At 41.2% G+C, this 14092-nt stretch overlaps 1 protein-coding gene across 2 annotated transcripts; it reads left to right on the top strand.

The window, feature by feature from the left end:
• The first annotated feature begins 1077 nt into the window (after nt 1–1077).
• Nucleotides 1078–14043, top strand: LOC6524805 (nuclear exosome regulator NRDE2). Of its 2 annotated transcripts, none has more exons than XM_002100611.4 (3): nt 1078–1914; nt 2318–5908; nt 13593–14043. In XM_002100611.4, the coding sequence occupies exons 1-2, from the start codon at nt 1171–1173 to the stop codon at nt 4547–4549; spliced, it is 2976 nt and encodes a 991-aa protein (XP_002100647.1). In that variant the 5' UTR covers nt 1078–1170; the 3' UTR covers nt 4550–5908; nt 13593–14043. The 2 variants fall into 2 exon arrangements, with proteins under 2 accessions (XP_002100647.1, XP_043062952.1); XM_043207017.1 differs by having other exon boundaries at nt 14015–14043.
• The last annotated feature ends 49 nt before the right edge of the window (nt 14044–14092 follow it).

Genomic DNA, 14092 nt, shown 5'->3' on the forward strand with positions numbered 1-14092 from the left:
AGATGTTCACAAAAATCAAGTAAAGATGTATATGAAAAAGAGTGCAGAAAAAACTGAGGGGAAATATGGAAAAGGGAAGGAAAGGCAGGGAAAGGGAGGTGAAAGGGAAGCGTTCGCAGGAAAGCAGAAAAAGTCTAGCTGAAATCACTGCCACGCCCCCTTCTTGAATTCGTTATCGATATAAGCATAAAGCTTAAGCTGCAAATCGACTGACATTAAGTGTTATTATTCCCCGATATTATGTGTGTCGTAAAGACCTCAAGCATTTCATTATTAACAAATATGCTCTGCTGATTTGGAACATATTTGGTGAGGCGTAAATGCAGATGCTTGCACTCTTTGGAAAAAAAAACCATTTTAAAATAAATAAAGATAATGTTTATAATCTTAAATAATTATAATTATTTAAGGGGAACCCATTACTATAAATTGATCATGGCTTTAAAACTTTGCTCTGGAATTACAATTAAATCGCTAAGAAAATATCAGTTAATTTCTTTGGTAAGTTATAAAAGAATCTAGAACTTGCCTAATTAGTTTCACATAATAGCATAACGGAAATAATTCAATTTTAATGGGTCAAGCAAAAACGGGTACGTTTATCTGTTTTTTTTTTTTACACGTAAACAAAATGAATTCGGTGCCTTTCGTAAAACTTCGTTTTTGGTGCTATTCGCACATCTGTATATACATAAATATGCATGAAGCTTCGTATCTTGAGTTTTTTTTTTTAGGTGGGCGGGATATTCTTATAAGTGTTTAATCATGCCAAAATATTCAAAACCTTTTTGGAAACCTTTTTGGTTGGAAACACCGCTAAGAAGTCTACAAAAGTGGAGACTTAGCTAAAGCTCTGGAAATTACGAATTTTAATAAAAGCTCCTTTTCCAGTAAAATACAACCTATATTGAAAGTAAACTAAAAAAGAAGCCAAATAAAATGAAATATTTTAAGGAATATAAATGTATAAAATAATTTTAATAGGTTCTAGTCACAGCTGCATTAGTGGAGTTTCCAGCCAAATGGTTGGGAGCCACACTAGATTTCGATAAGTTACTAATCGGCAATAGTCCACCTCTAAAGTGCCAACCATAAACAAAGTTAATATCAAATAAACGGACCGGAATTCGTTACCAATTTGTTGTTAAGTAAATAAATTGACTGTTTAGCATGTCTCTATTTCCCGCCTATGGCGGTGGCCAGCCCCTAGCACCCGGCAGTGCGAAAGAGGAGGCGAAACCAGAAGAGGCGACAGCAACAGGCGCGAATTGGAAAAACAACGAGAGTTACATTCAAAAACATATAGAAGATGTAAATATAGCAACTCAGGAAGCCCAACCAGACAGCTCCTCCAGCAGCGAGGACTCCGAGGAGGAGGCGGACAAGGACAAGCAAGAGGATGTACCCAAAACCAAGGAAATTCCCCGGGGTAAACGTCTAGAATTCGATGCCAGCGATGAGTTCTATGTGGACAAGAAGAGCAACAGCTCCTATAGAAACATCAACACCCTGACTAAACCCACACGACCACGCTACAAAACACGGATGGCACGACTGCGGGATGAGAACCACAAGCACCGTGGCTTCTCAAGGGCCGACTCCAAATTGAGCCTGAAGAACAGTCGGTACGTCAAAAAGCAGCTGCCCGTGGAAGCACTCAGCGAGGAGGAGGTGGCCAGGCTGCAGGAGCAGCTCACCCGCAGCAAAGTGCTCGTACAGCGGGAGCCCGAGGTGCTGGACCACTGGCTGGAGCTGCACCGCCTGCTGAATCTCAATTTGGACAAGGCCAATCGACTGGCGGTGGCGGAGCACCAGCTGCACACCCTGGAAGCGGCACTGGAACACCATCCGTCCAATCAACAGATTCTGCGGCTCTACACGGACGTGGCCAACGCCACATATCAGGCCAGCGAGGTAATCTATGGGTTAATTTTTATTGGGTTTCGTAAAAGGTTGAATTAGTAACATTTTTAAACAAGAATAACTATGCCACTTATAAGTATATTCATCGTAGTAGCCCGGTAATATTTTGGAAATAGAATCTAGTACGTTTTAATCATACTGTCAAGTCATTAGCCACATTCACATACTGTCGTCATTAGCCACATTAGTCAATTTCCCCTTTCCATGCCGACGACACCAAAATATTTGGAAATATATTTTAAAACAAATTTATTTGGTAAGCACAAACAAATAGAACGCCCTTTTATTTATCGCGCGAATTGCAATAAAACAATTTTAAGAAACGATTGTACATAAGAAAACATAACATTTTATTAACTGATATATACATATCCAAAAATATTTATTTGTTTAGGTTGCTGCGCGCTTCGAGAAAATGCTGAAGAGAAACCCCTTCGAGTACATACTGTGGACAAACCTAATAATGGTCACCCAAGGCAACATGGCGCGTTGCAGGGTGCCAGCTGTGCTCCAGATTTACGCGTACAGCATGCGCCGAATGCACGTGGGACACACCGATGAAATAACCAGGAGATTCGAGACGACGGAAACGGATGTGATAATGCTCAAACTTTTTCACAATTGCTTACTATTCCTACGCCAATCGGGCAATATAAACAGGATGTTTTCCGTGATTCGTTTGTCAATGGAGCTGAATTTCCCGGGCCTGACGATGAATTGCCTGGAGGCAAGTGCCGCCAATGAAGCACCATTAATCGAGTTTGAGGAAATGGTGCTGGGTTCGGGAATGCCGATGCCCGAGATCTGGACGCGAGTGGAGAAACTCAGACAGGCGTACTGCTACCTGCCGTATCCAATCTCGACGTCCTCGTCGATTGAAGACTTCAAAGGAGAATGGGATACCGAGCGTTACATGTTCAGCGACGATATTGTCCCATATGCACACGCACTGAAGTCGCCGGACAATCGCTTGCACCTGCTGCTCGTGGTTGTACAACTAACGAAAATGCCCCTGATTCGCAGCTGCTGTTTGGCAGACAAATTAAATCCGTGCATTGATGAGTTCGGCGAGACCGAGGCCATTGAAATGCTTTTCGCTGTCCTAGCAGATAGGCACTCCTATGCAGTGTCAGCGTCGAACTATGCGGACTGTGATGCGCCCATGATGAACTTGGCTAAAGAAATGTCCGTGACTCCCAGCTTTATGCCGCACTTTGTGGGACATGACGTGTATGCGGATACCGTCAGTACTTTGATTCTTAAATGTAGCGAAGCTTTTAGCGACGAGGAGACCAAGCGACGGATATTCCTGATTCTGTGGCTGCGATTCCAGCGGCTCTTAATAGTGCTGCACAAGCTCACGGGCAAGCTAACGAAATCTTATGTAAAGGATACACGAAACCGGATTCGCGAAGAGATCAGTAAGTCGGAGAATCGGGAAGTTGTACGTTTTTATACGGAGCTGGCCTTGTGCGAATTCGAGGGTCAGAATGATAATGACAATGACTGGCGTTTCTTTTCCATATTTTGGAAGATAATCACCGAAAAGTCGGCCGAATCCAGCCGCATCAGCTGTCCGGACATAATGCACCTCTATATAGTTTGTGCTGAATTGCTTATACAAAATCGTCACAAGGATAGGGCCATCGATGTACTCGTTTCACTGTGTATCGAAACACATATCATTTTAGACGAGACTTCTATCAGCTCCAAGCAAGTGATTGTAGAAAGCATAAAGAGCGGAATAAAGCTGGTAAATGCGGAACTGAAAGCCCTCGATGCACAGCCAGCTGAGATGGCTTTGGAAGAATACTTCATGCCCAACAGACTGCTTATCCTTTTGCGTGCTCTCTCTTTGCTCGACACACTGTATGATCCCCGAAATCTGGAGGTTAAACAGTTTCTCAGTGACCTGCAGCAGAAGGAATTTGGGCCCGAGGCCGCGAAGACCAGCGAAAGAAAGCGTTTCCTTAGGGAGCAGGTCATGGAAATACAGCTACTACAGCTGCAGTTGTCCATCTCCCTAGCTGGCGATATTGAGATCTATTGCGGATTCAGTGAGAGGAAGCTAGAGGATCTGCTGGACCGAGGACTCGACGAGTTTCCGCGAAATATGGTGTTTCTACAGCACTGGACCAACTTGAAAACGATTCTGTGGCACAAGCAGCGTGCCCGCTTCATACGCACCAAGGCCGGTATCGCTTCACTGGCGCACCTGGTCATTGCGGCTCACAGTCGCGTTCAGATCATAGAGCCCACTGATACGTTTTCGAAGGACGCCATACGTGTGGCGGTGCGCAATCGTTTGATCAACTTGTTTGAGACTTACCTTCCGACCAATTCAAATCGTTCGGAAATGGAGGAGGAGCAGTATCGCGCACTGCGCAGGAACTCCATCTACTGGCGCTTGTACATGACATGCCTATCCGATACGAAAGCAACTTTTCAGCGCAGCAGGGAAGTGCTTCTGATGGCCATTGACGAGTGTCCCTGGGACAAGGCCTTGCTAATGGAAGGAGGCAAGGTTTTGCCGAACGAACTGTCATTCCTACAGGACCTGATGACCGAAAAGGAAATACGCATTTTCGCTGTGCCCGAGGAACTGGGCATCTTGCGGGACCAGTGAGTCTCGTCAGCTAAATTTATTTATTGCTTGATGTTTTTCTACCATTCGAGCAACTCGATAATTTAGCTATCTAAATATATATATTTTTTTTATCAAAATAAGCTGAAGTTTGTTTACGATAAGCGTTTTGGCATAATGTACGTATGTTGTACATGCCTACATAAATCCTAAACCGCTTTAATCGCATATTAGATTCGATTCGTGCACTATTTTTGGTACTTGAATATTCGCCATTTGATTATGTTAAAAAATTCCACGACGTTAAAGCGCGTTGCTGCGCTGTGAAATCAAATTCGCATATCGAATGTCGGAGATTAGTCAAACTCAATCTTCTAACCAATCCGCTCCCCCCGAATCTATCATTTTCTTGTGTTTATTATTTTGTGTTATATTGTGTTATCGCAAGATAACCGAAGAAAACTCATAAGCCAAAGCAGCGCCGACGAAAGCACTATACACCTGAGGTCGCAATTGTAGCACCTGCGAGCTGCAAGACAAAATTTGTTTAATTTGTATATTATTGAATTATTATACAATTATTTGTATATATACATACTCGTATATTGTAAATAGCTTTTAGCTATTTAATATAATAACTTAATATTGTATTTCCCGTTGAGCTGCGCTGAGATAATTTAAAAATGTATTTTAAGATGTTAGCTAAATTTTTAAGTAAAACAAGTTGTTAAAAATTGTAGTTTTAATAACAAACTTGTAAATACATTTACATTAAATTTTACATCTTAAGGGGTTTTTATAACCCTTTATTTTAAATTATATCAATGATATTGACAATTAAATGATGAATATTTTATATGCAATCTAATTTTGTGACCGCAAGTGTGCCGACCGAGTTGCGTGAGTGCGAGCGGGATGGCTGTGGCGGAGTGCTGGTTCGTCTCGAATGTTGCGTATGCGCCCTGTCTGCCCAGCCACTTTAGGCTCCTGTGCGTTACTGTTGCTCTTCGGGAAAGCGTGGAAATCGGGAGAGGAAAAACTGCGATGGTGAAGCGGGGCAATGGGGGGATGAAAAGCTCCGCTCGCCGAAACGCATTAAAAGCTGTCTGAGCGCGAGCGTCCTGGCTGCTGTCCGTACGTCTGTCCGTTCGTCCGTCCATCCATCCGTCCGTCCGTTCGCCTGCTCGTCCGCCCATCCGACGTCTTTGGACCGGGCCTCATCGGTGGCAGTCGGTCGGCATCTGCCCAAGTCCCACGACGCGTTGTCACTCCGCATCGGCCGTTGCTGCAGTGGAAGCGGCCCGTTTGGCCAAGTGGCGTCTCCGTGGTCCCTAGTCTCGTGGCACGGCGGAGTCTCCTCTCGAGGTTTCCCAGGCACTCCAGCCCGTTTCCAGTTCCTAGGTTAGTGCTAGAGCTCGGCAAATCTGGCCGATATCAGGCCAATCCATATATGCATATAAACATATATGTATGTATGTATATATATCCCTATAACAGCCGATAGGGAGTGTAATTTTGTTGAGAGTGCGCTCCCTCCGTTCTAAGTGCGCGTGTGAGTGTGTGTTTTTCTTCCTGTTTGGGTGTGTGTGTGTGTGCTTGGATGTCTCTGTGTTGGTGTAGAGAAGCAGCAAGAAGAAGAAGCATTGTGTAAGACGCCAGCGTCAAGTTCATAGACTAAACAGCGACTCTGCTTCTGCTCTAGCCCAATGCAAAAGCTTTTCAGAGAGGGAACTCAGAAAATGAGAAAACGTTAGAGACAGAGAGAGCGCAGAGAGTCACGGTGCACTGCGAGAAAAGTGGGAAACCCATTTTCCGAGCACGCAATTCGTGACAGCAGCGTAGACTGAAAAGTATGGCATACTTTTAAGCATCTTTGGCAGGGATTCCAAAACGATCGATTTTTCTGTGATGTGAATTAAAAGATTGTTTTTAAAAACCTATAGCTTATATTTATATTGTAAAGTAATTTCCAATGTAGTTATTTTTTGCAAAAGTTCAGCTTTCAGTCACGCATTTCTCCCGGTGTACTGGGTGAGCATGAACTCGACGAGGGTTTCCCGGCCGGAAACCTTAGTCAAGGTCTCGCCAGCTTTTCAACGCAGGTTGTTGCTGCGCTCTCGCTTGCACCCGCTGCTGGTGGGCGTTTTGCCATCTCTGTCGCACCGCGGCCGTTGGCGAGCGAAGCTTTTATTGTATATTTCATCTTCCATGCTCTTTTCCCTGCTGTTTCGGTTTCTGTTTCTGTTGTTTCTGTTTCTTTGGGGCTTTGGGACTTTGGGGCAGCGGCACCTAGAGAGCGGGAGAGAGAGGAGCGTCGTTAGCTTTCCGGGCAGCTGATTCGCCGCTCGGCTCTCCGCTGCCGCTGCCACTGCCGCCGTCGCTGCTCCGCTCCGCTCGTCGTCTGGCTGATTAGTTTAGTTTGTGATTTCAATATATGTAATTAATTTTTGTTTCTGTAGCGGTACGGACGGACGCGTCGCGACGTTCGCTTGGTCCGCTTTCCGCTTGGTGTTCGTTCGGTTCGGTTCGCTTGGAGCTTGGAGTTCGAATTCGGTTAGCAGCCAGCAGCCAGCCGTCGCTGTTTCGTATTTATTATTATTTTTTATTTTTTATGAGTATTCGTATTTCGCATTTCGCATTTGTATCTAAATGTTTCTTTGGCACTGCGTACGTGTGTGAGGCGATTGTGCGAGTTTCCTTCTCTTTCAACTTGCCTTTTTCGTGGTCGCCGCCGCTGCTAAAATGCAAAGAACACGCTCAAGCAACGTAAATGGCGCCGCGCTAACGAATGGAATTGGAATATCAAACAGTGCCCCCCAGAGCCCCAAATAAAAGTTGAAAAAAAAATATAGGAGGAATTAAAACCGAAATACAACAAGCAACAAACAAACTTCGTTTTGACAAAACACCCCCTCCCCCCGCGCTTTTTTTTACGTGTGTGTGTGTTTTGTGCCAGTGCTTGTGCTTTTGTGTAAAAAAAAACGTTTGAAATAACAAGATAAAAACGCGCTCGAGAGGAATTATTATAAAAAAAAAAAGGTAGATGGCGGTGAACCTAAATCATACAGTACTTACAGATTCAACAACCAAACGTTGGTGTATGAAAAACTCCAATTATACCACTAGTATATTTCTGAAGGTCCTTTAATACCGCTGTTGGTGTATTGTTGAACAAGCGCTGGTATTTTTTGTGTTCTGCGATGGTGCACTGCAGTTTCAACAATCAATTTCTGAGCGCAAAATGAATATTGTTGGAACGTTCGAGTTTAGCAGCTGTTGGTGAACAGTGGTTGGTGTATTGTTGAATTCGCTGTACTAGATGCTGTTGCTCAGAGTACTGCAGTGCTTGTACTATTTCATTTCCGTTTTTGTTCACTGATTTCGATGTTTTATTGAGCAAAGTGTTGGTTTTATATGGTGTAGCATATATGTGCTGAAATCAGCGGCGCGTGCGCGCATTTTTGCGCGATCGAAACCCGAGAAGGATTCAGTTTTTTGTTGACTTGGGAAAAGTTTCGATTTACGAAAAACATTCCCACTGTCTGTGTTTGTCATCCTCCGAAAATCTGCTTAGCCAACATTAACGTTTGCCCAGCCACAAACACATAGAAATGCTAAAAACTATCACATTCGCATCGACACAATCAATGAGGCAAGACAAATAAAATTAACATATTAATGAATTTCCAGTTTCTTTTTTCGACTTATTTAATTTAAAAAAAAAAAAAAAAACAATACAAAAAAACGAAATACAAAACAAACCAGAACTCGAGTCTATCGACTGCGGCATACCCAAAAAGCACGAAAGCGGAAAATGTGAATATGGCCAAATTCCAGATCTGCGCTTTAATGGGTGTGCGGAGATCAACGGATTCCAATGAATATACATAGATGTTATATGGCTATATGGCGGGGGCACTTTATGATGGGTTCTTGGCCTCCCTTGAACTTGTAGGCAGCATAGAAAGAGTGATGGACTTTGGATGATAATAGCAATAAAAGTAAATATAAATAGCCCAGCATAACATCAGTTTTTCAACGATTTTACCAGTTCCGAGTTCCGATCAATAAAAGTGTTTTTTTTTTTTTGCCATTCGGTTTGGTTTTTTCTTTAGATTTTTGTTGTTTTTTGTTCGGCTGCTTTGCTGCTGCTCTCAAGGTTTTCTGTTTGCTGTTGCCGATGGTGATGATGATGATGATGATGATGCTGATCATTTTTGTATGGATGTTTTTAATTTTTATTATTTTCTCTGTTACTTTTTGGCTTTTGTTTTGGTTTATGTTTGATAATTCATTTCTGCGTTGCATGCTGATGCTGGCAATTCAATTAAGTTGAAGCATAGGAAAATGTTATAAATACAAATACCTTAAAAATCCATAGGCACTTGCTATATAACTATAGCTATATTTCTTTAAAAAATCATATAATTTGTGATGTCTGTTTGATTCTGAAGGACTTTAAAGGATGCAGTGCATTTGCTGTTGCATTTTTCTTTATTTAATATATATTTAACGAGTTCGTATAAGTAAACATATTTACAGTTTTTTGTATAATTTGTTGTTCTTGTCGCCCTCATCAAATTTTTTGCTGACGTCGCGTCTAAGAGCGATCGTTTTAGCTGAGCGTCAAACGTTCGCCGAGCGTTCAGCGTTCAGCGTTCAGCGTTCAGCGTTGAGCGGACCAAGCGGTACAGAGAGTCAAAAGCTCGACGCTAAAATGTGTTCAGGGTGGAGGGGAGGTGTGTTTTAGACGAGGGGGCCAAGACGCTCGAAAGCTGCGGGAAAAGGAAAGCCGAACCTGTACTGAAAGCGGACCTAAGCAGCGGCAATTGATAACCTAACCTAGACAATAAAAACGACATCCAACCGCTGGCGACCCCATGAAATGACGTCCACTACTTGAATAACTTGCCATTTTAAGTTAAATATTTAATTTTCAATTAAATGTGTCAGATTCTCTGGCAGTCGAGCATAATTTAAGGCAGAGAAAGTTTACCAAGAGAATGCCAATTGGAATGCCAAAATGCTCTTCAAATTGAAATGAGCAAACTAATGGTACTACTCGTTTTTTCCACAATTCAAATTGTAATATACAACCGGAAAAACTACATAGTAGGAAAAATATTTCAAATTTTTATTTCATTCGCATGAAATAGAAAACACAATGTAAGCTATCATAAATTAAGGGCAATCAAATCGAGCCGCAAAGAATGCGGACTGCCAAAACACAAGTTTATCGATAAATCGAATCTTAATTGGAGGCGAATTTAGCATGCCTGATTGGATCGCATATAGCCGAGATAGCTTGACGCCATCTTAGGCAGCTATGCTAATCAAATCGATTTGGCTTAGATTAGCCACGCTTGCTGCGGTTCACATGGCGTATGTGCAATAAACGAGGCACACCATAACGCATACGCCCAGTGGCCAGGAATAAGGTGTTCCATTTTTATGTATCCTTTAGCGTCTTATTTCTCTTCTTAACATTTTACCTTTCTCAAAGTCTCTATAGGTCAAACTAGTTTTGTTTCTTCAACAGATTAGCTATATAATCAGTTTGAAAGCTCCGCATTCTATTCAGACAGCTAGTAACTATAATTTCATATATTTTATTTTGATTTTGTAACTCTGGGGAACTGATATGGTTTTCGAGCATCTCTGTGCTCCAATCGCTGTAGTTTCTCCCATATTACCTATGTTATGGAATGTTATGCAAAGTGCACTCGCAAATCTTCGTAGAACGTGCTTTAACGGCCACGTTCTTCCCGCCCTCTCTGGCTCTTGCCTCTTTCTTCCAATAGCTCTTTCTTCTCTTCTCCGTCCGCTCTCGTTCTTCAGCTGCTCTCTTTCTCCCCCTCCATCGAGTGCTCGGCTATTTTTGGTTTTTGCGACAACTTTTTGCCAGCCACCACCTGATGTCGACGTCAGCTTTGGGCCAGGTCGAAACAGCAGCGTCTCGCTAGCTTGATTGTTCTTTTATAACGCCGCTCTTGTAATTAGCCCAGCAAGGACTTTTTCTAGATATTATCAACCTATTTTGAATCAAATACTAACGAACTATCGGATATATTTGTTGTGCCCATTAATTTCTGTTTATTTATTATAGTAAATAATCTCTGCTCGATGAGTAGAATAGTTTTAAATAATAAGTTCCCATTTTCTGTTCCTAACTCTCTACAAAAATACATGTCTGTGGCTTCCAGGCAAATTGGCAAAGACGTTCTACATTTTGTGCAACCGCACAGCTTAGATGAGGTGTCAAGTTTAAGTAAATATATAAACCGATACCACCTGAAGAATATTAAAAAAATATCATCAAAATGATAAGGCAGAAGTGGATATGTCTCAAATTCAATGAACTTCATTCATTAGCATACTTGGAATTTTGCAGACATCAAAGGGGCTGCCAAGGCATATCGCCTATAAGTCAAACACCCCAACCACAATCGCAATTCCCCTCCGAAAAAAATCCGTTCGGCACTGGCAAAATGATCCACTCTAATGATCTATTAGCAGGCATTTTTGTTGTATTCTTCTTTTTTTTTCCTCTATTTATAAATGACTTCCATACAATGGCGCGCAGCGAGACGTATACGTAATATTGCGTATACGCCCCGCGGTTCAAACCCAATCTAACGCGCTCCATTCGATGTAACTTTAACTATTGCAAATGTAAACAAACCGAAAGTGTGGAAGGGGAACGGGGGTTTGGGTTTTGGGAGGAGGGGTACGTCAAACGTCAAAGCAAATTATATAATTTATTTATTTTGTTACCGCTGAGCGAATACTCTCTCATCACTCCTCACTCTGTGTGTGTCGTTTGCTTGGGGTTCTCTCGCGTTCTTCCACCGATTATCCCCTGCAAATCCCCTGTAGACCCAAAGTTCGTTGTCGTTGTCTGGCAAATAGCTTTTCGCCTTTTTCTCGCCCATTTCTGCCGTTCTCATTCTTCTTTTCTTTTCTTTTCTTTTCTTATTTTTCTGCTTTATTTTGACGGAGCACTTGAATTTATTTTTGTTTTATTCTTTTTCTTCTACGTCGCCTCGCCGTAATACAAATACAAAAAATGGACAAGTGCAAAACATACAACAAAAAAAAGAAAAATTATAAAAAGCAGTGAGCAGAAAAGGTTTTTTTATATATTACATTTTAATTTATTTTTTGTTATTTTTGCGTGTGTGCTTTGAGCTGTTTATTTTTTTTTGTTTTTACCCCTCTTACTGCAATTACGACCCGCTGGCGGGTGATTGACCCAGGCCCCAAAACTCGGACCCCAGTTCCAGACCCATAACCAGATACAGATACAGCCGCAGCTACAGATACAGATACTGCTCCAAGAGCGGAGCCACTGCAGCTTCACGGTGGGTGGTTGGGTGGTTGCTGGTGCGGTGGCTGATCGGGTGGTGCGTGTGTCAACCGCACAGCACAAACAAACAGCACAGCCCAGGAAAAATGTTTGCGAAGATTTTTTGCGTGCCTGCGATGTCCCTGAAAACCGAGTGGAGCTTACATTAGGCGAAACTAGAAAAAGAAAGGCATTAAAAAGGGTTTACACGTGTATACAAAGCGGATTTCGTGGATTTTTTCCAACTCTTATTTTTAGAAATGGGATACGTCTGGAAAACAAGGTTAATTGATGTTATGGAAACATTTTTAAACTACATTGTTTTGTCATTTAGATGGGAAAAGGGGAGAAACAATATTTTATACCACTTTGCACGGAATCTAAAAAATCCAGTACGTACTGTGTTCACTGTAGCAAACCCACACACGCACGCACACAGACACGCAGTGGGAACCTCCATCTGATTGTGTGTGTACACACGCCCACCTACGTACAACGTCCACCCGCAGGGGGGCTTCTAATGCCGCAGGATTCAGTTGTCCTTGATTCACACAGGCACACGCATACACACACCATACACACAAATACAAACACACACAGAAATAGCAATATAAGTGCGTGCCCGCGCCTGTCTGTGTGAGCTTTTGGGAAAAAGTTGGGGACACTCGTAAAGAAGTTTATCTTCTTATATATATATTTGATTTAGACTGCCAAGCAACACTTGAAATAAATGCGCACAAAATAAATATATACATTGTATACATACTTTGTTTGAGGAATTAAAGATGAAACTGAAGATAAAAGGTGGGGATAGAAACTAGAGCAGCTGCCATTTTAAGGATAGTTCGGCAAATCCAAAGGAATTAGCTGGTTGCATGATTCCGAGATAAAATGTTGAATTATTTACTTTGTATATTAATTATCAGATGCAGAAGAAGCTCTCGAAAATGGGGCTCTACAATTTATATTTCTTAAACACGTAAATAAATGGTAGATTGGTTTGCCAAAGCTAACAAATTGTGTTGTTATTCTAGACTTTCTTTAATATATTAATGTTAAGATAATAATGTTTAAAAACATGTAAGATTGAGCGAACAAACTAGAGATACAAGTTGGAATAGCAATCAATCGAGCAGCTTAGGATAATAAATTGAGCCCCATTAAAATGTGTTGAAGTCGGCAGAAAAAAAAAAGTAATTCAAGTGATATATGTATCAGCAATGGCGGTTCAACTCGGGTTCAATAATTCCCTTAATTTGCAACTGGTGGTGCTAACTTTTGTTTTTTTGGATTTAACCGGTTTATACATTCACAAAACAGGCACAAAGTCAACGAGATAACAAAAAGTTAAAAACAAAAGGTATTTAAGAAGCATTTAGCGGCAGCTGCAGAAAAACAAACCAACAGGTGACAGCACAGAGCTGATCAACAATGATATAAACATTTTTTTGTGTCAGTTCGCCAGGTAGTGGGAAATAAAAATTTTAATGTAATTAAAGTATTCTTTTAATTAAGAGAAAAATCGCAAATGGATGAGGCATAAAGAAGTGATGGATAATGATGTTGAAATGAAGTGCTAAATAAATTCTTGGGTATTAACAAAGTATTTTTAATGAAATGCCTTACAAATAGTAGCTAATAACTACTTTTTGTGCTCTTTATGAATAAGTCAGTTAAGTTATTATAATTTCAAAAAAGCCTGTTTCTAAACCCCTTCTGTTTCTTTTCGACTCTTTTTAGCAACAACAAATGAACACTTGCTGGAAGCTGAATGGCTAGGCAACCACTCAACTTAATGCTACAACCAAGTGAAACAAAATACCTCCAGCTGTACAAATATTGATTGATATTGAACAAGTTTAAAAGAAATAAATGCACAAATTTAAAGCAAAGTAATGGGGAAACTAAAACAAAAAGCAGTCGGAGCGGAGATGACTAAATAATGAATATGTAAACTAAGCTCATTTCCCCGCGACCCGTCCAATTGAAATCCAAAAAAAGAAATACTAAGTGTGTTTAAAAAATGTTTGAACAAATACCGTAGAAAATACTGTTATATGTTATACCGTAAATTTAGCATGTGGTTTGAATTAGGTGCAAGAAATAATTCGTTTACTGGCTGTTATAATTTTCGTTATTTTTATTTTTTTTTGCTTAAAAAGTAAAGTACAAAGAAACACGAAGAAATATTTAAAAAAAAAACACACAAATAACGGGGAAGATAACAAGAAAAATTGCAA

This window comes from Drosophila yakuba, chromosome X (genome assembly GCF_016746365.2).
Source record: "Drosophila yakuba strain Tai18E2 chromosome X, Prin_Dyak_Tai18E2_2.1, whole genome shotgun sequence".
In the NCBI taxonomy this organism is placed as follows: Eukaryota; Metazoa; Arthropoda; class Insecta; order Diptera; family Drosophilidae; genus Drosophila; species Drosophila yakuba.